The sequence below is a fragment of the Populus alba genome, chromosome 2 (assembly GCF_005239225.2).
Source record: "Populus alba chromosome 2, ASM523922v2, whole genome shotgun sequence".
NCBI classification, from domain to species: domain Eukaryota; kingdom Viridiplantae; phylum Streptophyta; class Magnoliopsida; order Malpighiales; family Salicaceae; genus Populus; species Populus alba.
The window spans coordinates 7,250,550-7,276,652 of NC_133285.1; the positions used below are offsets into that span (position 1 = coordinate 7,250,550).

The 26,103-nt window shown below is 32.4% G+C and overlaps 2 protein-coding genes across 2 annotated transcripts; one reads left to right on the plus strand and one right to left on the minus strand.

Annotated features, from left to right (window-relative positions):
• The first annotated feature begins 3,802 nt into the window (after positions 1–3,802).
• LOC118042198 (vesicle-associated protein 1-2) lies at positions 3,803–7,104 on the plus strand. Its single transcript, XM_035049805.2, has 8 exons — positions 3,803–4,048; positions 4,204–4,274; positions 4,372–4,453; positions 4,555–4,670; positions 4,768–4,932; positions 5,044–5,094; positions 5,998–6,075; positions 6,700–7,104. The coding sequence occupies exons 1-8, from the start codon at positions 3,997–3,999 to the stop codon at positions 6,808–6,810; spliced, it is 726 nt and encodes a 241-aa protein (XP_034905696.1). The 5' UTR covers positions 3,803–3,996; the 3' UTR covers positions 6,811–7,104.
• A 6,996-nt stretch (positions 7,105–14,100) lies between these two features.
• Positions 14,101–17,379, minus strand: LOC118042199 (scarecrow-like protein 6). The gene is made up of 2 exons (XM_035049806.2): positions 16,187–17,379; positions 14,101–16,078 (listed from the first exon to the last, which is right to left on the minus strand). The coding sequence occupies exons 1-2, from the start codon at positions 16,800–16,802 to the stop codon at positions 14,586–14,588; spliced, it is 2,109 nt and encodes a 702-aa protein (XP_034905697.1). The 5' UTR covers positions 16,803–17,379; the 3' UTR covers positions 14,101–14,585.
• Between the last annotated feature and the right edge of the window lie 8,724 nt (positions 17,380–26,103).

The window sequence follows — 26,103 nt, forward strand, 5'->3', positions numbered from 1 at the left end:
ATCTTACACGGTGCAACTACTTCTAAAATCGACAATTAGATGGCGTCACACAATATTGCTTGGTGTCCTCACATCCACTCATCGACGAGGACCGAGTCTTAGGACTCTGTTTGGGGTAGGCCCAAACAGACAGTGGTGGACAACCACTGTGTACGTTTGGGCTGCCTAAACGAACAGGGCTGCTTTTTCTTTTTAAAAAAAAAAACTGGGATCATTGATGATCAAACAACTCTGCTCCCTGTAAATTTGTGTTTTTATCTGTAGCGAGTGATGTACATTACATTAAACACGTTATGTACCATGTTAACTCGTATAAACAAGATACTATTGGCAACAACTGAGCCCGTAGCTTTCGCAGCATGATATTGTTGTTATTGTAGAAAAATTAAAAGAGATGGTAGTTTTACTGTAGAGAAAACATTCTTCACATACTAACAAATCATTCTAGATTTCAAAAGTGATTTTTTTAATTTTAGTTATCAAACTTTTTTTTTTATTGATTGAGTTCTTCTATTACAAAATTAATGGTCAATTATTTCTGATTTGTTAGCCAATATTAAAATTGAAAAAAAAAATTAGACTTGAAAAGGCAACGAGATTTGATGGTGGTTTTAAAATGGGCATAAAAAAGTTCAATTTAGCCCTTTATTTTTTAAATGATCAATTTTTTAGTCCATTTTTGTAAAATTCAGTTTTGATACAAAAAATTTTTTTTTTAATTATTTGTTCATCATTTGAGAGAGAAGAGGGTTGCTGAATTTTAATAATAGAAAGAGAAAATCTTAGTTGACACTGATTTCAGTTACTAAAATGGTCAATATTTAACTTGATAGGTTTCATTAAATAAAAAAAGTTCCATTAGGATGTTATTTGGCATTCTCATCACATGAGATTTTAGATCCGAGCTCGGGAAGTGTTTTGGACTCGGGTTGATTTTGGGTTTTAAATCAATTTCAAGGTAATTTGAGGTTATAAATGGTTTTATCAAGGTCTCTATGGTATTTTTTAGGTGTTTTGAGTTTAAATGTATTGAAAATCAAGGTTTTGGTCATAAAATGCCTTTTACCTTGATTTTTTTAACAACCCTTCAGTTACCAAATTATAGAGTTGCAGACGATGCATAACATGCACCTTTCTTTCTTCTTCTTCTTCTTTTTTTTATAAAATAAAATAAAAGATGGATGACTTATCAACTACCCTTTCATATAAAAAAAAATTATAAGAATTGACATAGGGGTCAAGCCTCTTTCTAATGGGCTAAATGCTCGGGCCCATGGATGCTCCTAACATCTTTTGTTCCTCCACTATATTGTACACTCTGATTCTTTTAAATAATTTACAATAGAATGATTTGGATTTTTTTTTTTTACAAAATAGATTGCTAATTACAAATAAAATTAAAACTCATCATTGTTTTATCGTGGATTGTACACAGTTCAATCCATAGTAAAACGAATGATGAGCCATTCAATGACTAAAAAAATAAACACATGCTTAGGGGTAGAATTGTATTTTCACATATTTATTGCAGAGTAAGATTACTCTTATACCTTTGAAAAAAAACACCACGACTGATATCTGATGGGCGTTTTCAAAATTTTCACATTTTTTATATAGTATAATTACTGCATAACTCTTGTGATCAACTTTTTTTTATTATTATTTAAGGTTAAGGGATACTTTAATTTTTTTGAACTTAAGTTTTCTTGCAATTATTTCGTGAGGTCGAGAGTGTCTTGATCTTGTTATAATTAAAAAAGAAAGAGAAAACAAAATGATTGTCGCGTGTAAATAGAAAGCGCCCGTATTTTTTAGATGGTATATGCATCGCTTCCTAATGACCGTTTATAACCTTCTAGAGCAATGTTTGAACCCTATATGATGATCACTCAACATCTTAGAGATGTGCTATTAACAAGATGCTTGGAATGAAAAGTAGTTATAAATATTGACATGGATTGGGAGTTTTGGATCTTTTGAGCAACGGACTCGATCGGGACAATAATCTAGTTCAGCAGTGTATTGACAAAGGAATTCTAGATGTTGACATGAACAGGAACATTTGTTTAATCGGAGCAGTGACCATGGGTTGGACGAGCAAAGTTCAGAGGAGCACTGCTTCCACTTTCCACTCTCCCACCCAAGATCTACTCTACAGTCACTGCTATTCGTTCCATGTTCATCTGTGCACCGTGCTCCTAAATCTCCCATGTCGTTTCCCTTTGAGCCCAAGTTTCTTGGATTCTTAAGCTTGCTGTCATCGTCCCATTGACCAGATGGCTCCATTCTTCATCACTAAGCAAGCAAGCTTCATAGAGGGAAGGTTCATGAAGAACATATGAACTCCTTCATCTTGATTTCCCACTTCCCAGAATTAAACTCAAATCTGTGAAACTGCTGCACAAGGCTGGCTAACCATGTCAGAACATATCAATGCACAATTGCACATCCCACCTGTCTGCAGGATCACCGTGAGTCAAATTTGACTATTATCCCAGCGCAATGATTCTCAACCTTTTTTTTTTTTTTTTTAATTCCCTGTAGCCGTTCTTTTTTATTTTTTACTCGGTTGATGGTGTGCTTTTCAACTTTATATTATTGTGTTCGTTGTTCCAGGTTGACCATGGTCAGAAATTAAAAAAATAAAACTACATGGAAAGGCAACGAGGACCGGATTATCAATAGCATACCATTGTTTTATTCCGCGTCCACAATGAGCTGGCAGAAGTATCTGTTTAGAAAATCATTTTTTAATTAAAATTATATTTTTTTTTCATGTTTTTTTTATTCTCCGTTTTAACATATCATAATTATTAAAAAAATATTTAAAAAATATCAATTTCATATTTTTTTCCATGTAAAAAACAAATTTAAATTTAGAATCATTGAATCAAATTAGATTTTTACACATCATTACATATGTTTTTAGAGCCATAAAATTATTCAAGTCACATCAAATTAACTTTAATAATTTTATTTATTTATTTATTAAAGTATATGCTAACAATGTAAAAAAAAAAATTACATTAATTGAAACAAAATTTAATTCATTCTCAATTTAGCTTGAATCCAAAAGTGTTTTTTTAAAACATTTATTTTTATTTATTTTAAATTAATATTTTTTAGATGTTTTTAAATCATTTTAATACATTAATATCAAAAATAATTTTTTAAAAATAAAAAAAATATTATTTTAATATATTTTTAAATAAAAAATATTTTAAAAAAATAATTATAACCATGCTTTTAATAAGTATTACCACTATAATATTTTTTCCAAAAGTGTTGCTCAGATATGGATGTCTCCCATCACGACGAAAAATAATTTCCACCGTCAACGAGCTTCATAAGCAATCAATGTATAGATTATGAACGCTTTCGACAAGATCGTTGGACCCCTCAATGACAATAACCTTACAAATTTTATTGTTTTTTGTTCGACCATAAGTTTATTAATCTATATCACCATCAATTTTTTATATATATAACATAGATATACTTTTACAGCTCAAAATCAAATCAAAATATTTTTAAAAGGTGTGTTTGGAAAAAAAAAATTTTAAATGTTTTTAACTTGAAAAATATTAAATTAATATTTTTAGAATTTTTTTAATTTTAATATGTTAATGTTTAAAATAAAATATTTAAAAAATTAATATATTTTAAATAAAAAAAATTATTTAAAAAAACACCTTTTATCGCAAAAATTATAATGGTTAATAACATGAGATAAGTAAACCCAAATTGAAGGAAACTCCAACATGACATGGCATCACTGTCCCATGTAAGTAACGTCGTTACTTTACTAATTCTACTTCTCTTCTAGAATTCCACTGACTTCTCTCCCTCACTCATTCCTTTCTTCTTCTTACTCTCTCGTCTCTCTCTCACCGTAAGACCGGACTCGCCTCTCTCCTTCACGGCAAACCACTTTTCTCTCAAGGGAGACCATCCCCAGCTTCTATCTCCGCTGACTCTCTCGCCGATCCCATCAAAATGAGTACCGATGAGCTTCTCAGCATCGAGCCTCAAGAGCTCCAATTCCCTTGTACGTACCATTCTGTGAAGAAATTATTGTTGCTGTTATTGTTGTTGTTGTTGTTGTTGTTGTTGTTGTTGTTTCCTTTCCTTTGAAGAATATTTTTTTTAAAAAAAAACTTCTTTGTTATGAATGTGCTTTTATTTTTTACATGATTTTTGTAGTTGAATTAAGGAAGCAGATCTCGTGTTCTCTCCGGTTGTTAAATAAGAGTGACTATTATGTTGCTTTCAAGGTAATAATTAATTAATCCAAAATTTATTTAATATTTTGCCTTTCTTTTTTCAAATGGGTTTGTTTCATAATCTTGATTTGCTGTTTTATTATTATAGATTAAGACAACAAATCCAAAGAAGTATTGTGTTAGGCCTAACACAGGAGTCGTGTTGCCAAGGTCCACTTGTGATGTTATAGGTTTGTCTTTTCAATCTTTGTGCTTTAATTATTAACAATTTTACTAATTATATCTTACTTAATTTGTGTTTATTTATTGACGGGCTGTTTGTTTATGTCAGTTACAATGCAAGCACAAAAGGAGATGCCACCTGATATGCAATGCAAGGACAAGTTCTTACTTCTAAGTGTAATTACAAGTCCTGGAGCTACACTTAAGGATATCACTCCAGAGATGGTAACGACACAATTGCGAGGATTTTATGCTTTTGAGTTTTGATTAGCTTGATTTTATGGGTTATGAAAATTGTTTTTTAATGTTCTGTGTTTTGCAGTTTAATAAGGAGGCAGGACATGAAGTTGAAGAGTGCAAATTGAGGGTTGCTTATGTTGCTCCACCTAGACCACCATCGCCGGTGCATGAAGGATCAGAGGAAGGTTCTTCACCTAGAGTTTCTGTGTCGGATAATGGGAATCTTAGTTCTTCTGAACAGACTGCTGTGAGTGTCTGATGCCCTGGTCTTTGAGTTGAATTATGGTTGGCTTTAGTTTTTATATTTGCCTTTTCATTTTGATTGACTGTTTCTCTATAACGTGGATCATTTCTGTAGGTTTCACGGTCTTATGTCCAGGGATCAGAACCTGAAGAAAACTCGGCTGAGGTTTGTCATTTTTTCCTATGTTAATAAATTTTGGAGCCCAAATGTTGGAAAAACTAAGAATGATGCATGATTGGACATGCTAAATGAGTGGTTCATGTTTTCATTTGTTTATCTTGTATAATATGGTCAATTTTGTGTTTGATGAGTGTCGTTATATTTAACAAAAAAGATTCTTTTGTTTGTGAAGCAGCTATCTTCTCTTTTCCTATTTAATCCCAGTTCTTGGGATTTTCATTGTTTTGATTTTAAATTGTACCGATTATCTCTTGAGTGGGAGGGAATATGTGTTAGGATGAAACATGCTGTCAGTATTAGTAGGGGGTGCTACTCTCTTTTGATAAGAGGAAGAAAATCCTCCTGTTTTGGTTGATTGGTGCATCACTATGATTGATGGAGCTACTCAGATTCCACATCTATCCTCTAGTGTGAACCAGTTTTGATAATGAGGTAGTCTTGCCTCTCATTAGATTTCAAAATACCTCATTAGCTGTTTAGCCAAGCCAGTTTGAACAAGCTTTGATAATTAGGTAGTCCTGCCTTGCATTAGATTCTATAACATCTCAGCCAAGCCATTTATCAATTCCAGCTTCTGGGCTGCATTTGTCTCCCATTCATTGACAATTGCACGACTAGGATTTGGCCACCACTCTTGATATTTTATGCAACCTCTGGATAATTTTGGTGAGACTGCACCTTTAATTTTCTCCACATTATAGGATATATCACAGAGATACCATTCTCCCTGCTTCTTATTCAGCGTCACATGCATAGAAAACAAAAAAAATTATGAACTCGTGGTGTATAAATGCTGTTTCTTTGACACTGAATAGACTTGTTAGGATGTAGATGGGGAGACCTTGTCATGTGCTTGAACTGTGATTGAACTGATACTTGTGATTTCAGGCAAGGGCTCTTATTTCCAAGCTGACTGAGGAAAGAAATTCTGCTATTCAGGAAAAAAAGCAACTTCAACAAGAACTGGTAAGGCACTTAGTATGTGAATATATCATGTGAGCTTAATTGGTGAAATTCTGTTAAGACAACCTTTTGCCTTTAGATCAGTTGTGACTCCAAGAAATATTAGGTACCAAGAAAAGAAAAATACTAAGAGAAATCCATATTCTTTGATGAATTCAGTAAGGGAGGATAAGGGGAAGCTTATCTAGCAAATGCCACAAATTATACAACAATTTTGAGTCAAAATTTATGGTTAAACTTTTTTAGAGATGGCAAATAAATGTGTTTTTATGCACTTGATCCTGTTGCTTTTTATGCATTTTTCTCTGTATGAAAGCAATTTTATACTGAAGTGTGATACCTCTTTTCATTTATTGTACGAGGAAATATATGCATAATCCAACATGTTTTCTTGTATTTCACCTTTAACTGTGAAATGTTATGAAAAACGACAGCCATGATATAGTTCGTATTTTCCTGATTATGATCATTATACTTGCACCCCCTCACCCAATCCAAAAAATGAAAAAACAAAACAAAACAGAATTACGATTTAGTTTCTGTGATAGAAAATTAATAGCAGCTAACATTAATGGCAGTATCAGCGGAGCCCATTTTAAAAAATGAATTCGTGTGCAATGTATGCAGGAGCTGTTGAGGCATCATTCTAGCAAAAGTCGAGGAGGCATCCCCTTCATGTACATAATTCTTGTTGGCTTGGTAGGCATCATTTTGGGGTACCTCATGAAAAGGACATGACCAGTGTGTGTCAGTCATGACTCACATCTGTAGCGAAATAGTCGAAATGTGGAATACTTGGTTCATCGGATGTGTGGATGATCGGATGTAACTCTTTATTGTACTGGTCTGTATCTATCCTAGGGGAACATGCCAAAAGTGACTGGTAAGAGGGAACTGCTGTTCCTTTTATTACCTTTTACCAGAAATTGACATCAAGGAACTGAGTGTTTTGTAATTGCCGACGCCCCAGGTTTGCTAAATTGTGACCGATTTCGAAAAAAATTATATCACTCCACCAGTTATTTTATGATACCCACAGATTCAATGCTAAAAGAAAAAAAATTACATTTTCTATCACTACTTGGGTTAAAAAATGATTCTCTGTTTTCTCCTATCTTTTTGTGTCTTTCTCTAAGAAGTAACTATGGAGGAACAAAGTTTCTCGAGTTTCGGGGAACCTCTCTCGGAAACTCTTTCTCGTACCAGCATCACCAGTGCTTGAACAAAACAAAGAAGTAGAGGCTAAATGCTTAAGGTTTTCCTAAAGTAGAAACAAGATAATATTGATCACAGACCTTTCAGACTGCTCCGAGGAGTAATCTCAGATTCTCAGCCAGAGGGCGGAACCATTGCGACCAGTGCCATCGGGTGATGACTCTGGTACTGGTGATGACGGGTCGCCCGCAATATCATCTATGGACTCCCCACATCGTGGTCTCAGTGATCAGTAACCTCTGTGGCTGCAGCTGCCTAAGAGCTCAGAGAGAATTAAAGCCGAATAAGTTCAACCCTTCGAACTGTTCTTTTCATAATGTCCTTAACAAGTTGAAATTCTCTAGGAAGAAATAAAGTCGGGCATGGAGTTCTGAACATCTCGATTATCAAATTGGTTCGATATGAAAAATCGGGGGTTTATTTATTTATTTACCATTATGTATTCTGCACAAACTCACGCACAAGAACATGCGATAAAGATTGTAAAACAATCGTCTACGTTCTATATGAAAATTTGGAAGCATAAATTATGGTTGAAGGAGAAGAATGTACTGATAGGGTAGCCAATGGCTTCATACAGTTCGGTAAAAAGTGATCCAATAAGCAATATGAAGTAGGCTTTGAACCAAATTTGATTGACGTTACATGAAAGGGCTTCCTGCACAATTTTGGCAAAGGTGAAAGGAGAAGAAATCCATAGAATTTTTCCGGTCACTTGGTATCTAAAACTGTTATGTACACGAAAATTTAAGTTTACTCCAACACAACTTCATCACTTTGGCAACAAGGATCGGGTGTCACAACCTTTCACTGAACCATTACAATTCCATCTTTTGCTGTCATCTTAGCTTTGGGGTCAGTTTATGGTTACTTATCTCTGACAGAGAAATTGGGGTTCAGAGACATTTCAATCTCCTGCAGAGATCGCCTTTCAGTTTCCACCATGGAATACTTGCAAGCATTGCTGCTAACAAGGACACGCTACCAAGGCCGGTATGAACTCCAAAAATCTCCAAGTCAAGAAATAATAAACCCACCAAGAAATTGCAAACCTGAAAGAAGATACATCAAATGTCCAAGGAGAATTCACAAGGAGCATCATGAAGCAGAAATCATAGGATATGAAAGCACTTACAATCAAAATACACAAGACAGGAAACAGCAACGGTGCTGCTTCTTTTCTGTTTTCCATTACAATTCCAATTAGAAACATGGAACAAAAGGCCACTAATTTAAATGCTAGATATTTTGACATGGACGTTCAACAAGGTTTGGCAAAACTTTTCTTTTCCTTTCTCCAGAGAATAAATTATGAAAAATGACCGAGTGCCTACCCAATGAACAGAAAAACTGAACCCCATAATCTTCCCACGCATCTTGGCACTGCTAAGTTCTGGTATGATAAGACCAGTTACTGGGCCAGCTCCAGTGGCAAACGTGAAAATGTTCCTAAATGCGAGAACCAAAAGCGATATCAACAAAGATCCAATCAATGCATAATACTCCTATACTCCAGCTAGGAAGGAAAGGATTTTGGACACCAAAACACCCTTTTGTCTAGCAATACCAGGAAGGAGCTATATCTCATACTTTGAAATAGTGGAAGTATAAGATTGAGAGTTGTGCACTAACAAGGGTCAGATAGAGAGGCAAACAGATGAGTGCGAGGCATGAGATGAGAAGTGGACAATTGTAATTCTTAACGTGATAGGATTTACGTGGCAGGGGAAGAATGTTAACAGCATGCATGGAAGGGTGTGTATACATTTTGAAATGCTATAATAAATCTTGTGAGTGAGAAGACAAAATAATAAATAAATAAATATAGGATTTTTTCCATCACACCATTTTGATATGAAGAGAGAGTCCAATGCAAGAGGCGATTTCATTTTAACTAATTATCATTCTAAAGGGAAAGGGGGGGGCAATATAAATTAAATGTTGAAACAATGACGCACACCATATCAAGTAGAGGAGTTCTTGCCATCACACCATTGAGTATCCGTTTGCGAAAACTGTGGAGTTTATTTGGTTGTGGTTGTTTTTTAAATAATATTTTGTGTTAAAATAAATATTAATAATTTTTTATTATTTTTTAAAAATTATTTTTGGTATTAAAACATCAAAATAATTTAAAAACATATTAATTTAAAATTAATAAAAAAAATTAAATTTGTTTAAAAATATTTTTTAAACACAAAAATAAACATTAAGTATGATTGTGACTTTTGAAAACAACACATGGAAAAGACTGCCATATTAGCTTTTAAAATATTAACAACAAACACTTGAAAGAAACAGCAACAACTAAAATGGCGATTCACGATCGAAAAGAAAAGTTTCACAATCGAACAGAAAAGTCTCCACGTTGCGTGATCATGAGTTCCAGCTTGAGCCCGAGGTATCCTAGTGGCCCTCGAGGGCACGCCTCCTTCGATTTGGACCCGGTGTGCCTTGATAGCCCAACACGCCACAAGATGCGAACACCCTCGGGCAAGAAGAGTTCCCTATGCACCATTCAAATTCCAGATGAGGCATCTATACCCAAGTATAAATACCTTTATGATTAATTCTGAGAGATGTATTTTATTTATTATTTGTTAGATTCTAGATTTATTTTTTAAAAATTACTGATTTTATAAATTTTAAAATTATTAAAAATTTATATTTAAAATTATTAAAAATTTATATTATTATTAATTTTAAAATCTGTAAAATTAAACAACACGTAAATTTACTCAAAACACCAAATATCGGGACCATTATCGTCAACCAATGTGCATGGAGCACACCTCGAGGAGACGTCATCAATGGGATACAACCTATAAAGCCCATAACAAAAGTAGTTTTTGTAATGACTTCAGTGTCATTTTAGACACTTGTCCTCTATTAACCTAAAATTACGGGGGGCAAATGTATAGACCATTTAGCCCCTACATAGACCTGCCCACTTGGATTTGAAGTTATATAAATAATTTAAATATGTGTTTTCGATTATTTTTTAAATAATTTTTTATATTAAAATATGTGATAAAAATATTTTTTAATTTTTTTATAAATTATTTTTGACATTAGTATATCAAAACGATCCAAAATATACCAATCATATTAAATTTTAATAAAAAAATTTGAATTATTTAAAACACAGTTCCAACCATATTCCCAAATAATTTCTTAAACTCTACTATAAAAAAAAAATTCATCTTCATCTTCATCTTCATGCGTATTTGGTATCATGAGGTACAGGGTGTTTTAAACTTTTTTTTTAATAATATATTAAAATAAATCTTTTTTTTTTCAATATCAATAAATTAAAATCATTAAAAAATATATTAATTTAATACTTTTTTAAAACAAATATATTTTTAAAACATACCCAAAAAAACAGATAAAGAATATTTAATATTATGATAATAATTATTTTTAAAATATTTTTTATTTAAAATTATATTAAATTAATATTTTTTATTTTTAATATCAACACATTAAAACGATTTAAAATAAAAAAAATTATTTGAAGCAAAACAAATCAAATTTTTTAAAAAAAAAAACAGCTTCAAAATGCCAAAAAAAAAAAAAAAAAAACAGCTTCAAAATTCTATTAATTTGATAGTGAATATTTTCTGGATTTCATCTCATTAATAATTGACTTTATTCATAAGATGAGGGGACATTATTCATAAGATAGAAATGTAAAACTTTGTTACAAGTTTTCCATGTAAAAATCATGGTTGTTAGGACAAACTGTTGTGCTGTTTGCGTATCACATGTTAGCAGAACTTGTTGGAGACACCCCTCCACAATTCCGACCATTTCAAGTACGTTTTTTTGAAGTTCTTTGAAATGGAAGATTTGTTGGCAACAGTACACATGTTGGAGAATGGAGACACCCAACTTCTAAACTTTAAAATTGTTTGCCTTTAGCTCTTTCCATGATTTTATATGATAATGTGATTTAACTGTATTTTTTTAAAAAATATAATTTTTATTAGTATTAAATTAATTTATTTTTTTATTTTTATATCATTTTAATGTTCTGATATTAAAAATAATTTTTAAAAATAAAAAAATTATTTTAAAAATCAACTACTACTTCCATATCAACAAGTTATTTTGCTAGTGATCTGCATGGATGGAATGCAAAGACATCCATTCCTACGCAAGGAATAAATTTATTTAAAGCCATTCATATGGCTCTGTTTACCATTGAAGGCAAGTATACTATTATATTTTTGAATTTAATTATTCATTTGAATTCTCTATTCACTTATTTAAAACTCATAAAATAACAATAACATTAATTTTCCTTTAACCAAAAAATTAAATGAAACAAAAGACTTGTGCATTATAGCATTTGATAAACAAAATAAAAACAATGAAATTGGCATTTAATATGTTAATTGTTTTCTACAATTTGTAATAGTATCTATGATTATTATTGTTATTATTTAATTAAAAAAAAGAGAGAGAAATGGAGAAAGAATTGCTTTTCAGCCACAGCAATTTGGTAGTTATCTTTTGACATTGTAATGATGTATTTTTTTGACAAGTTATTGAAGTAATAGTTATTTTTTAAAATATATTTTTAAATAAAATATATTAAAATAATATTTTTTTATTTTTAATAACAACACATCAAAATAATTTTTTAAAAAAATCAAATTTTAGCCAACCCTGTCTTGAACGCTATATGGGGCCCAAGTATAATCGTGTTGCTTGCTCTTGTATACTTGCATCTTTGCCCTTGTCGATTTTCATGGCTACCCTCAAACCTTTTAAGAAATTGGGTGCCGTGCTGTTCCGCTCTAGGTGAGGGGGTAGCAGTGCTTTCCCGATTGGACCACCTCTTTTCTCCCACCATAGGACCACAAAGTCGCTCAAGTAACAGTCCCACCATGGTTGTTAAAATCGCGAGTCAACTCGTAAAATCGTCCGTTTTTACGAGTCAATATAGACTTTACGTACTAAATCGTTCATAAAACTCGAAAATGAGCAAAATCGGATTTCAAACAGTTAAAAACGTTAAAATCGGGCAAAATCGCATGAAATCGCGATTTCACCACCGATTGCACGAGTTTGCCCGCAAGAAATTTTAATTCAATATTTCTGCCACGTGTCGCCCTCTTATTGGCTCTAACAGATCGAAGGTAATTAAGAAACAATTAACACAATCTTAATTCAATCAGTTTGCTCAACTGATTGAATTAAGATTGTCTCTGCTGCATGCACCGGAACGAAGACGATGACGATGGCGTAATGGCTGGCTGTTCTCTTCTCCTTTGTCGAGTCTCTCCTTCCTCCTCCTGTTCGTTCGTCTCCTCTCTGCTTTTGCCTGGTGCTGGAGCTTGATGACGAAGACAACGGCGGAGATGTGTTGATTGGCCAAAGCTAACTTCTCTCCTTCTCTGTTGCTGTCTCTGCTGCATGCTCCTTTTTGTTTTTTTTTTTTTACTGTTGTTTGTTCTTTTTCCCCTGTATTATTCTGGTTTTTCGTCTCTGTTTCCTCCCTGGTTTTGTTTCTTCCAATCAAAGTAGTAGACAAATCCAAAATGGCATCACAAGCAGCCACTGAAAGTTTCCTTTTTCGAATCACTAACATCAAGATCAAACCTTTCACTGTCCCCACATCCAAAGCAACCAGTTCATTCATTTCCATTGACACCAGTGAAGCCAACCCAACAATATCTGCACTTCGATCAGCAACGCCCACCAACTGCTTGATAAAATGCACCAAGTTAAAAGGAGAAAGGAAATAATTACTTGGAGTTCATGAGGATAGGAAACAAAGAGAGGACTGAAATGGGAAATGTTTGGTTGTTTGAAAGGAGAGGGTGGTGTAATTACGTTAAGAGTTTACTGATTAAGATTTCGAAATTATTACTGGGTGTGTTGTTTTGAGTGTTGGAGCGTTGGGTTGTTAAGTTTAACAATTGGTAACTTAATCAGAAATAATTGATTTTTAATTATTTCCTGTTAAAATCGCGATTTTACGATCCGTTTTTACGATCCGAGTTTGTGAAAGGCTTTCCGTGCCGTGTTAAAATCGCGATTTTAACAACCTTGGTTGACACCATAACATCATCATTAACGACCGTATTAAGGTTGTCAATTTGCTGGACCATTTGAGCATTCATACAGAGTTCATCGAGCCGACGGTTTTGGCTTTCTATTATTCATTTATTTTGAGATATAATATTAAATAAGGGGTCCTCGCTCTTTCCACATGGCTTTTATCGTAGAATAATGCGATTGGTGTATTTATTGATGAGGATGACGGGAAAGCAGGACTTAAATAATCATGCAATGGTCCAATGACACAAGGCCCCAAGTGGCTGACTCCTCCATGGGAGGGAGGGATAAAGAAACCAAGGAAAAATAAAAGCAAATTCAGTGTATAAATAATAGCAGGGAGGGTTATACTGAAAACATAAATATCACCATACGATCCTTGAGACCTTCAAGGACACAAATCTATAAAGCCTGGAAGACTGTAATCGAATTAACTAAATTTACTTTTATCATATTGGTAAAACTATAAAACTACATTTGCAAACTCATTTACAGATGCATCTGCTATGCCCTGAAGCTAAGGCTGCCGTCAACCGAGACAAAAAAGAGAACGAAACAATCCAATCCTGTAAAACTTTTAACACTAAATGGGGATTTGACGCATCCCATATGAAAAGAACATTCAGATTCTGATGACGCTAACCAAATATCATTAAAGATTTTGATCGCCTCAGCCAAAGATTCTAGTGATAGTTTTTGAGCGCAGAGCTGATTATATCATGTGGCGTACTACTAAAACATAAATGAAGCAGATAAGTTATTGAGATTATAAGAACCATTGTCTCGATGCTTTCTTAAACTAAATCATGTAAGAATATAATCACTTTGAACATCAGAAACAAGAGCACCTGCGAGGAGAACTAGCAAACTCTGGACAAGTTGTTGAAACTTAACAGAAGATGAGTCATGAATCAAATCGGGGAAAAAACCTACTTCAGCAAAACTGCCAAAGATGCACATCTTGTTTGCCTTGTTGTCAGGTGCACAACAAACAATTACCACCTTAAAACCAGCTATGAGCAGATAACTGAAGTGAAAGCAACTGAGAACTGTACACCCATCCAGTTACTAAAATCTTCAGTTTCTTGATGGGAAATAATAGGCCTAGAGCACAAAGACAATTGGCGAAAGCGAACCAGAGAACAAAATTCAAAAAAGATTAGAAATTAAACGGGGGGGTATGAGCTGTGCACCTTTGAACCAATATCCGAAATGCTAATTCTCGTTTCTTAACAGCTCCAAGCAGAAACTGATACGAGGTCCCTCTGTTGCCAGCAAAGAACAAGTGAAGACTGCTTCATTTCAACATGGAAACCCTTAACAGGAGCACGTTGCACCAAACACTCAGCTTGTGACTCAGTAAAGTTACTGAAAGTCAATGGAGTGAAACCAGACTGCAAAAACAGACTCCTCCAAGGGGTCGTCCTATCAGAGCAACCATGTCGACCCAGCACCATTCTTTCAATGCATGGTTGGACCAAGAACCTCTCAATCTTTTGCAGCACATCTAAGTTCACATTCACAGCATCAAGTGATTCAAGCAGGCTTGTATAAGATTGAATGGCATGATTTATATGGTGAGCAAATGGGAGATCACTTCGGTCACAACCACTGTCCAAAGAGACCACAACTTTGGGCGAGAGCTGCTTCACAAAGCGAAGCACAACAGGAAGAGTCGATGGGTAATTAGAAAGGAAGCCAAGTGGAAGATTCACAGCAATTACTTCCTTGTCCAGTGTGCAAAGAGTCATTGGCCAAGAACCAGAGCCCATGGATTCAAGGCTTAAAATTTCAAGCTCGAATGGCATGTTGATTTCACTAGCAAAGATTCTTAAATTTTCTTGAGTAAAACCAAGCTCAAGCTCATCATGTGAGGAAGGAGAAACAAAAGCAGTGATTTTAAGAGAAGGGGCGCCTCCATTCCTCAAAGCCAGTTCTTGCATAAGAGAAGCCCACTGCCCACCATACCCAATATCAAAATCAACAACGTGAATTCTCTCAAACCCCTCAAAAGCCTCAAGAAGGGCTTGGTTACAAGTAAAATTTGCAAACTGAAGGATCGGTGAGATCTCAGAGAAGGATTTATAAGCACCAATCTTGAAAATCAGGTTACAAGCAGTACCAATAGAATTGTTATTGTCCGTATTGAGAAGTAACTGCAAGGCCTCCTTGAAGTAAAAAGCAGTCCTTTGATATGGCTTACCGATTGGAACAGAGAGCTGGTGATTGAGCCGCGCCAATATCCCTTGCGCAAGTACCGGATACCCAGTTTCGATCAGCTCTGCTGCTTGACATATCGGGTTTATTATTGCCTGTTGAAGCTGCTGCTGGTTTGCCAATTCATCACTTGCAATTTTCTGCTTCGTCATCATTCCCTGCCTTTGCTGCTGCATCATTTGAAACTGATGATTCTGCTGCTGCTGCTGTTGTCGCGGAAGAAACAACTCTGGAGGCCTCAAATCAAAGACTTTCGGCATATAATTGGCTCCAACATGCCCTGCATTCAGCCTTTTCAATGGCGGTGGTGATAAGAAATGCAGGTTATTATGATGCTCTTCTAATTGTGCATATGACAATGGCAAAAGCATAGCTGGGTTTTGCACAAACTGATGTTGATTTTGGTTGGTTATCGCCCCAGGATTCAAAATCTGAGGCTTCTCGTCTTGATCAAATGCTGCCTGCTGCTGGTGTTGCTGAAACAAACCTGGCAAAAGACTGATCCCTGAAGTAAACAAAACAGGATTTGGTGTTGGATTTTGGTGAGGTACAGAACCAATATTAAAAATTGTAGGAACTTTGTGGTTAACCAGAGGGAAATCAAGAAAAGTACCATGGATTGAAGAAGGGTCAATATTGTTGTTGTTGACAGCCAAGTTGGCACTTGCAGTACACATATTGGGTACTTCAAAGCCAAAAACTTGATCTACCACACCGAAACCTGATGCATTAAGCTCCATATCTTGAGACCTACTTCCACTTTGTAACAGCTTGTTAAGTCCTAAAGCTGGGTCCTCAGTATCACCCATAATTAGCCTTATGATGGACTGTTCTTGACTAGGAGACCCTGACAACACACTTTCCCAGTCCTCCATTCCAAGTTGCGGTCCGCATTTTTCATCTACACTAGGGCTGCTTCCACCAGCAGCTGCCACGCCGTTGGTGGTTTCGGTGGAGGCTCCTCCGCCACCAGCTCCTCCGCCTTGAGAAGAAGACAGTGTTGAGGAGGATGTTGGCGGGCTTTGTCTACTTATTGTGTCAAGCACAGATGTGGGCTCAGTACTGCCCACAAGAAAACCACAACTTTCTTTGCTGTTGTTGTTTTGCCACTTGTGGTGGTGCTGATGGAATGGATCTGGAGAGGAAGTAGTAGAAGAAGAAGAAGAAGAAGAGAAATCTGACAGCCCCTTCCCTTGAAAGTCCTCAAAGGGTAGGGGCATGGCCTTCATTTAACAAAATCAACAATAAGATAAAAGAACTGAATAAACCAAGATATCTTCAGGTTATTTTCAAGAAAATCAAGAAACTACCCCGCCCCACCACTACCAGCTACGACTAACTCTTTCAGAGTTTAATACTTTGCCGAGGAAAGGGGGTTAGTTGCAACAGAAGACAAAAAAAGAAATAAAAACTTTAAAAATCAAAGTCTGATTTTTTTACAGGAGACAAGTTGTTAGTAATAAAGCTTGTAGAGCACACATAGAGAGCTTAAAATAAAGCTTCTCTTCTTCTTCTTCTTGGGAACTCATCAAGCTAGCTCATTTTTTGGTGCCATCTTTTATCTCCATGGTTATTCCGAGTGAGTTATCTTTGCTGGGTTTTTTGTGTTTTTTTGCTTTCTCTCTCAGCTTCTTCTTGTCTTGCCTTTCTGTTGTGGCTTTGCCGTCCTCCGTCCTGCGAAATGTAAAAGTGGCAACGTTCTGTTCAATGCCCTCTCTCCCTCGTCTTGTTCTCTCTCTCTCTCTCTCGTTTCTTTTTTGTTTCAATTTTATTTTTTAATTTGTGCAGTATATAATTTTCTATGTGGATTTTGTCTGTAGACTGTAGACGTGGTTATCTCTCTTGCGGGTTTTCTTGTTGATCGTTATCCCACTCTCACTTCCATCGCGAGTGTACAAGAAGAAGATTAGCTTGAAAAGCAATAAATGAATAAATTCAAGAAAAAAAATGGTAATGATTTCGTCAGCATGTGATTATGATTGTTATAAAAAAGTCCAACAGGATATTTAAAATCAATTATCTCGTCATGTTTAATTTAAATTAAAATTATAGATAAATAAAATTTATATATTTTAAAAAATAAAATTTAATTCATTTTCTTTTATATATTATTTTTATTACTTTCATTTCATATATTATCTTTATTATTTTCATTTTATTTCTTAAAAGGATCTTTAAAAAAAATTGAAAGATGAGTATTTTAGAGAAACTAGTTTTGATATTAAATTCCTTCTTATTATAATTGTAAATCATAGTGGTTAGTTTATAATTTATTTTTATAATTTTTAGAGATTAAATTATATTTTAAATTCAATTCTAAACATTAGATTACTGTAAAACATTTTAATTGAATTCAATTTTGAAAATTTCAAACATGCAATAAACAAGATATTTATTATAACTGAAACATTGTACACATTCTTAATTACACTCCATTATGAATTTATTATGTTAATTTTTTCATTTTGACCTTTAAATTTTGCTTTAACCGATTGCATCTTTTTATATCCAAATTAAAATCTAATTACTTCAAATTTGTTGATCTAGGACAAGATTAAAAGAAAAAAAAAAACTAAAGTGAAAAGAGCATATAAATAGGATGACAATTTCAAAAATAATGCATAAAGGTTCACTTTGGTCATCATACTTTTTAAATTATAAACTTTTTGTTCCTTGATTTTTTGAAAAAATTAATTTTAGTCTAAAACTTTATTTTCCTTGTATTTTTAGTCTCTTATTTGAGAGATAAGTGAAAATATGAACAAATTGTTTTGCTAAAGAAATAAGTCTCGGTTGACATCGATTTTAACCATGAAAAAAAAAACAATTTTAGCGCCAATAAATTTCATTTGATAAGGAGAGTTTATCTCGTATGTTCTTTGCTCTTTAATTTGCATGAGATTGTAGATTTGAGCTTATATTTTTTATTTTTTTAGGTTGATTTTGGATTTTTGAGTCGTTTAAGGTCATATATTGGTTTTATCAAAGTGTTTAGGGTATTTTATAGGTGTTTTAAGTGTGTGTGTGTGTGTAAAGATTGCAAAATGGGTTGTAGGTTAAAAAACTATCAACCTTGATTTTCCAACCACTATTAAGGTTAGAATATGGGTAAAAATAGATGATACGTCATATACTTTTATTTAAAAAAAAAACAATTGTAGTGAATGACATTATCAAATAAAAAAAAATATAAGGTCTCTCTCATCAAAATAAACTAGACAATCGTTTTTGGCTTGTTAGACTTGCACCTCTGAATCTTTTTTAGACTATTTATTTAGTCCTTTTAAAAAACCTAGATGCACGGGCCCCTGCCCTTAGACCTTTTTTATCTCTTTTTTTCGCTACCAGTTTCATTCTTTAGTTTTGGGTATTTATTAAAAAATTTATTGGATTGTTTTTTTAGTTTTTATAGATTTTCATGATGTATTTTTAATAAAATATGATTTATTGTTACTTGGTTAACTAATACACTTTCAAAAACAAATTCTGAACTCATAAGGCATTCTTTCCATGCATCCCTACTTCAATTTTTTTTTTCTTTTTAATTTTATCAAATCACTTTCCTATACATATTTTTTTATTTTTGTTTTATTAAATAAAACATTGGTTTCAATACAATAGTATTAAAACAATCAAGTATATAGCGCATGTTTCAAGATAAAATATCTTCATCGATATCTATCTCTCAACTTTTCAACTTATTATTTGGTTAAGTATTGTTCATTTTTTATTTGGTTTTCACATAAAATGATAGCATTTTTTTTCTAACATGTGCAATATTGCATAATATTTTTTTTCATTTGATTTTTTTCAATTGATTTTATGTATGTGTCTATTTGTATTATCATTTGATTAAATAGAAAATTGATTTTAATAAACAAAGTCATTAAACAAAATCGGGTATATGACTTATTTTACGAGATTAAATATCTTGATCTATATTTATCTTTTGATTTTTCTAGTTTTGTCTTTAATTATCGTTAATGAATTTATTTTCATTTATTGATATTCATGGTTCTCTTGATTTATTTAATTAAATGAATGTATAAGCGTTTTGATTTATGTTCAGGATTTTTTTATATCAAAAAAACACATTAAAAAAAAATGTATCTATTTTTTTATTGAAAAAAAATTATTTGACCCACCATATAACACATATCAAATAATTGTAAGAATTTATTGGGCATACATTTCCGGTTCATTGATATTATTCTAACGCAATGGGAATTAGATTTTCATCGGTAGTTTCAATTTTGATAATGTATGGTTAGTTCATTTTTCTTCCTTTAAAAGGAACTAGATCTTAACTAATAATTGAAACTTTGATTTTATATATATATATATATATATATATAAAAAAACTGAATTCTTCTAAATATGATTGGTTTATGCCTTTTAATATGTAAATAACATTATCTTTAAAGTATTATTTGTTTTATTTTTAAAATGTTATTTACTTTCATTATAAAAACAGATATTACTGAGTGAGACAAATATATACTTCCAAAATTTACAAATATTCCAAGTCTTGCATAGCAAAACAAAGACTCTTCTAAGAATATTTCAAAAAGAACTTATTGAATCTTGTGTAAAAAGACAAAAACAAATTAAAATCCAAACAACCAAAAGACTTATAATTATAATGCTGATTGACCAATAATTAATCAATTACTAATATTTTTTACAATAAAAATGAAAAAACAATGGGGATTATTATCCAACAAACTATTTGAAAGATTAATGGAAAAATGAATAAACTGTACATGTAAGAATGATAAAAATCCAAATTGTTGCTTGTGACGTGTATGTTCGCTATCTTTATGTATATCATCCAGTCATCACTAACACCAGAGTCTTGGCTCATCTCATCCAAATCCTTCTAGCTTGATCAATATTTAGAGTTGTAGATATCAGGAGCAATCTTCTGACGTTTCAGTTCTTCAATAAATAGAGAGACTTTCTCTAGTTGTTCAACTGACATGTACAAAGCCATCATCTCATTGTACATGAGAGAGCAGTGAAGGACGACAAGCTCGATGCCTTTATTCTCTTGTAAGATTTCCCATGGTCAGAGTCTGATGACTCAGATTCTTCCTGAGGAACCATCCATTCTGACATCACAATGGTTTCCATGACAGAAAAACATAACAGTTAAGACTCCTATAAAAACACGAGGATTTCACAGTACGACCACAACAGGACCATCGTAAGGTAACTCAACAGCATGGACACCAAGAAGTGAAGATTTGAGGAGAACCCAGATGACAAATATGAGAGGAAAGCCCCTGAAAGGGCAGCGTACAAGTGCTTGCCAAATGGACTCAGCACGAATCGGTGGAAGAAACTCACTGGAATCATCACCACAAAGCATAGAAGAAACCTTGACACTGGGACTGGGACCCCGATTGTCGCAGCCATGGATTCCATCTCCAAACCCTTTCAACAGCAGCTCTCAATTTCTCAAATCTCAAACCCATTGCTAGGCTTGTTTTATTGGACTTGATTTTCACACCCAATCAAGACGAAGAAGCGAAAGTAAATTGAGACGCAAATGGTGATAATACAGAGAGAGAGGGAGAGAGAGAGCATTTTGTTTTCCCTATGTACCTCTTCCCACAGTTTTTATACCAACATCAAATAACGAGTGCTACAGTGCTCGCTATGCTAGCAAACACTGTTCACGAAGCTAGAGTAGAGAGTCAATGGAGAGTGTGGGTGCGATGGGAAAAAACCATACTTGCTGGCTATTGTATTTGTAGCTAAAAAGCCGTGATAAAAAAGCATGGGTGTGGCCAAATAGAGTTTGTGCAGGATTTTGTCCTTTTAAAAACGATTTTATGAATAACAACTAGTTTTCTGAAACCTCTATAAACATCAATCTTTTCCACGCATTTTAACATAAAGAGTTTGTAAGAAAGAGTGCAGAAATCTTTCTTAAAAGCTTTGCTGGCTATATTCTTGCATATTGTTGTATAATGCTTTATGCTTTATTTGATTTGTTCTGGGGGTGATCATAATTATCTAAGTTACTGAACTAATCATTATAAAGGTATGAATGGCACCACATCAATATTAAAAAAAATACATGGTGTGAGTAACATCGAATAGCACTCGGGCCAGTGACGAGATTTCCTTGAGAATTGGGGTAAAATATTTTTTTAAATATAATGTAACCTGGATAAAGTAATATATGATTTTCACGTGAATAATGATTGAAAACTTTTGAATTTGACAGTTAAATTATATCATTTTTTGCTCTTGAAAAAAATTTATTTCCCAAGTCATTGCTATGTCTTTTTGAATAACCGATTAAATTTTAAAGAAAGAAAATTTTAATGCTCGACACCAAAACTTTCATGAGTACCATGACCATTAAAACCACAAAAGAAAAGAAAAGAAAAAATGAAAATGTTTTAGCAATTAAATTAAGTTTTTTTACTATTTTATTTTTGTAGTAGGCAATAGAGGAGTACACTCAATGAGAGCGCGTGAGCTTCTCATTCTGTGTGCTCTCTTGTTAATAATTTCCTCTTACAGCGACCAACGAGACAGACAAAAAGCGATCTAAGATTGTTTTGTAATTTATCCTTATTTCCATAATACCCTTACCAGCCTCGTTTTGCTTACGGGGAAGGATCGGTGAAGGAAGGGGTATTTAAGTAATCATGAGAAGCAGGTTCTGCTAGTCAGGATTTTGAAACTGAATCTGACTACACGAGATAACGGGGTTTTGAAAATATCGATACAAATTTAACGATTGAGATCTTTTTCTAAAGTTAAAAATGTGTGGATGTGATCTTACTTTATTATTTATTTTTTTACATGCTTTGCCCCAAAAATAGAAAAATAATAAAAGAAAATGAAAAATCAGTTTTGGGTCCCAATTCCTTGGTAGGAGCAATGATTGAGCAATGAATGCGGATTTTGATTTATTTTTTAAAATAAAAATATTTTTAAAAACACTTAAAAACAGCATAAGTGGTTATTTTAAAATATATATTTTTTATTTTTTCAAAATAATCTTTCTAATAACTGCATCAAAAAAAAAATCTAAGAACATAAAAAAATTATTTAAAAAAAATCAAAATATAAAGAAATGTGATTTGAAACGTAGTTTTACGGCATCGTAGTAACAGTGATGCAATGATTCCATGACACGTCCCAATCTGACGCCAGGTTTCCAATGAACCTTTGTATCATAACGAGGAGTTAATTTAGATGCGCAGAAGGAGTTGGAATTGAGAGTTTTTGTCAACTGAAAATCTTCTTGCCACGTCATTCTTCAAACCAGAAAACACAAGCAAGGGCGGAGGTACTTACAGGGCTGAGGAGGGCTGTAGCCCAGGTAGAAAAAAAATACGAATAAAAATCCACAGTTACTAAAGAAGCATATTTTCAAGAACAAAAGCTAGGAAATAAAATATCCATCAAATTTGGTTTTAACAGACCAAAACGCAAATGGAGTTCTATCTTTTGTTTTTCCGACCACTAAATTATTTTTAACAAAAATTTCAATTATCTTGCATAGTAAACTTAAAAAAAAAAAAACAACTTAATTTTTGAGTTTTTTCCCACACTTAAAAAAAAATTAAATTAAATGTTGAATGATGAAACTGAAATAAAAAAACATGAACTTAAAAAAAAAAACTCAGACAAATTACCTAAATTTAAGTTAATGTCCCAAATTCTCAACTCGTTAAATTCTAAAATCAGGCTCTACCAAGAAGCCCAGATCATGTTAAAGTAAGAAATAATATATATATCAATTTTAAAACTTGCTGAGGTTTAAAAACATAACAATAAAAAATGGAGGATAACATCGCAAAAAAAAAATCAAATAAAATAAATAGTAATTAAAAGAATGAAAATCAAATCTAATAAATTTAAAAATTACAAGGATATGAAATTGAAAAAAATTTTCAATTCTATAAAATAATTCAAATAAAAAAATATAAATTATACCTAGCTCCACTTTAGAACTTAAGGACAACTTTAAATCATTTAAACCTGATGCTATTTCCAAGCTTGCTGAGAAATTTTATCCTGAAGATTTCAATGAACAAGAAATATATTATTTAAGATTTTAGCTAGAGCATTATCAGATTGATGTGATTCATCATAAGAGCTTTCAGAATATGTCTACTAAGAGTGATCATTTTCGGTTCAGTTCGGTTTTTATAAAAAAAAATAACCAAACCAAAAAATCTTTTTTTGAAAAAAACCTAAACTAAACCGAAACTTGTTCCAATCGAACAATTTTGGTTCAGTTTGGTTTTTTAGAACAAAAACCGGTTGAAATCGGTAGGCTTGATTTTTCCAGTTTAGCTCAGTTTTTTTAGTTTTAAGCTTATAAAACTGAAACCGAACCAGTCAATTTTTTTCAAAATTTTAATCGGTTTAATCAGTTTTTTTATGGTTCAGTTTTTTCAGTTATTTTTTTTATTTTCTCGATTTAATCAGTTTTTTGGATTTTTTGCTTACCCCTAATGTCTATCATTTCTGAATTATGTCGAGGATTAGCTGAAACAAATAAATCACAACACTATCATTTGATTGACAAGTTGATTCGTCTTGTTTTGACTTTGCCTACACTGCCACAACAGAGCAGACATTTTTAGCTATAAAACATGTTAAAATTGTGCTTCGCAATAAAATAAAAGAATAGTTCTTAACGTATTCTATAATGATTTACTTTGAACGAGAGCTTGTTGAAGATATTGATTCGGATTTGATCATAGATGAATTTTATTCTACAAAATATCGAATGATGCAACTTTGATATTGTATTTTATTTTTATTTTCAATTTTATATACTTTAAATTTTATTTTATTTATATTTTGTATTATGTATTTGGATTGAAACTTTATTATTAATTTGATAAATTTATATATACAAGTTAATAATTGATCTTAAAAAATAATTTATATATATTTATATTATAGCCTAGGATAGAAAAAATTCCTAGCTCCGCCCTTGAACACAAGTCTCAAACGATTGGAGATACAGACGATGTATACCAGGCAAGACAATGTTTGAAATGGTTTCCAACCAGCCTTTCCAGCATTTTGTAGAATTCTTAGTTTTTTTAGACAAGGGTTTAAGTATTATAAGATTATGTTTTAATAAAAAAAATAGTTTTTTAATCCCAAAATATTAAACCTAGTTTTTTTGGAACAGCGTGTACATACTACATACAGTTTAAGCTTCTATTGGGCTTCAATAACCAGCCCTTTGCTTTTGTTGTTAGAGATGACAATTTCATCTGATACATCGATTTCAAAATATAGGTAAGGATTCACTCATCTAATCACAAGTTGTATATATATTAGTATTTGTTACAGCTTCAATCCGATTAATTCTTGGTAAATTAGTGCTTGTTTTAAAGAAACACCACGTATATTATTTTGTATATAATTCATAAGCGATAATGTATGGTAAATTTATTCATTTCATAACTACAATGTAATTATCACTTTGCAATTCCTAAAAAAATCAAATGCCTTGATAATAAGGAAGGAAAGGTGTTTTAGACTTTTTATATTATTGATTAGTTATTAAAAATGGACTAAAGATGTTTGTTGTTTTTAATTTTTAAAATACAATAAAATAATTTAACTACCTTTGAAAGTCAAAATTTAAAGTGATTGGCAAAGATATTTATGTCTTTTCACCTTTGAAACATAATAAAATGACAACTATACCCTTAAAAAACAAATGCACCTAAAGGCTTTTTGGTCTTTTTTCTATGATTTTTTAATTACCAATTTCATTGAGGGTTATTTTGTCCTTTTACATAGATTAAATATTATTTAAATAGAAAAAACTAATAATGCCTATGTAGTGCATGCTAGCATGTGCAACGTCTCCTAATGATCAAAAATATACTTCAATCATGTTATTAGAAGCATCGTCATGTCCTCTTCTTGTTTATGCAACAATGTCAGCTGTAGCAAAATGGTTTTGTCACTAGTTTAACTTTTTTTGTTTTTCTTTTCTTTCTCCTCCATAAAATTACAGCTTAGCTCTCTTTGTTTGTGGTATTTCGCTTACTGTCCTTATTATTTTGATTTGTAATTTTTGTTCATGGTCTTTTGGTAAAGGTTTTATTTTTTTTTAACTTCATCCTTTAATCCCAATTAATTTATTCTATATTATTTTTTTTTCTAATTTGATCCTTATCCTTTTGATTTATAATTGTTTTTGGACCTTTTGTAAAAGTTTTGTTGGCTTTTTAATTTTATCATTCAATCCAAATTTATAGTATATTATTTTTTTCAATTTGGTCCTTATTCTTTTGGGTTTTTTTTTATCATTTTGTTAAAATTATTTTTCTTTCACTTTCGACCCTCCAATAGAAAATTCTTAGTTGCCCTTTATTTTATTTTTTTATTTTTATTCTCATTCTTTTAATTGCTATATATATTTTTAAAAAAATTGTATCCTTTTGTGTAATTGATTTTTTTCGATTTCATTTTTCGACGTCTAATTTATTAAGAATTGGGCTTCATTATTTTTTTTATTTATGGTGC

What these genes read in the sequence shown, in the direction of transcription:
- LOC118042198 (XM_035049805.2), top strand. Translation starts at nt 3,997, where the DNA reads ATGAGTACCGATGAGCTTCTCAGCATCGAGCCTCAAGAGCTCCAATTC. An exon ending in GTCCACTTGTGATGTTATAG is followed by an intron (nt 4,454 to 4,554) that starts GTTTGTCTTTTC and finishes TGTTTATGTCAG; the next exon opens with TTACAATGCAAGCACAAAAG. An exon ending in AGGATATCACTCCAGAGATG is followed by an intron (nt 4,671 to 4,767) that starts GTAACGACACAA and finishes TGTGTTTTGCAG; the next exon opens with TTTAATAAGGAGGCAGGACA.
- LOC118042199 (XM_035049806.2), bottom strand. Translation starts at nt 16,802, where the DNA reads ATGAAGGCCATGCCCCTACCCTTTGAGGACTTTCAAGGGAAGGGGCTG. An exon ending in TGACCCTTCTTCAATCCATG is followed by an intron (nt 16,079 to 16,186) that starts GTACTTTTCTTG and finishes TGTTTACTTCAG; the next exon opens with GGATCAGTCTTTTGCCAGGT.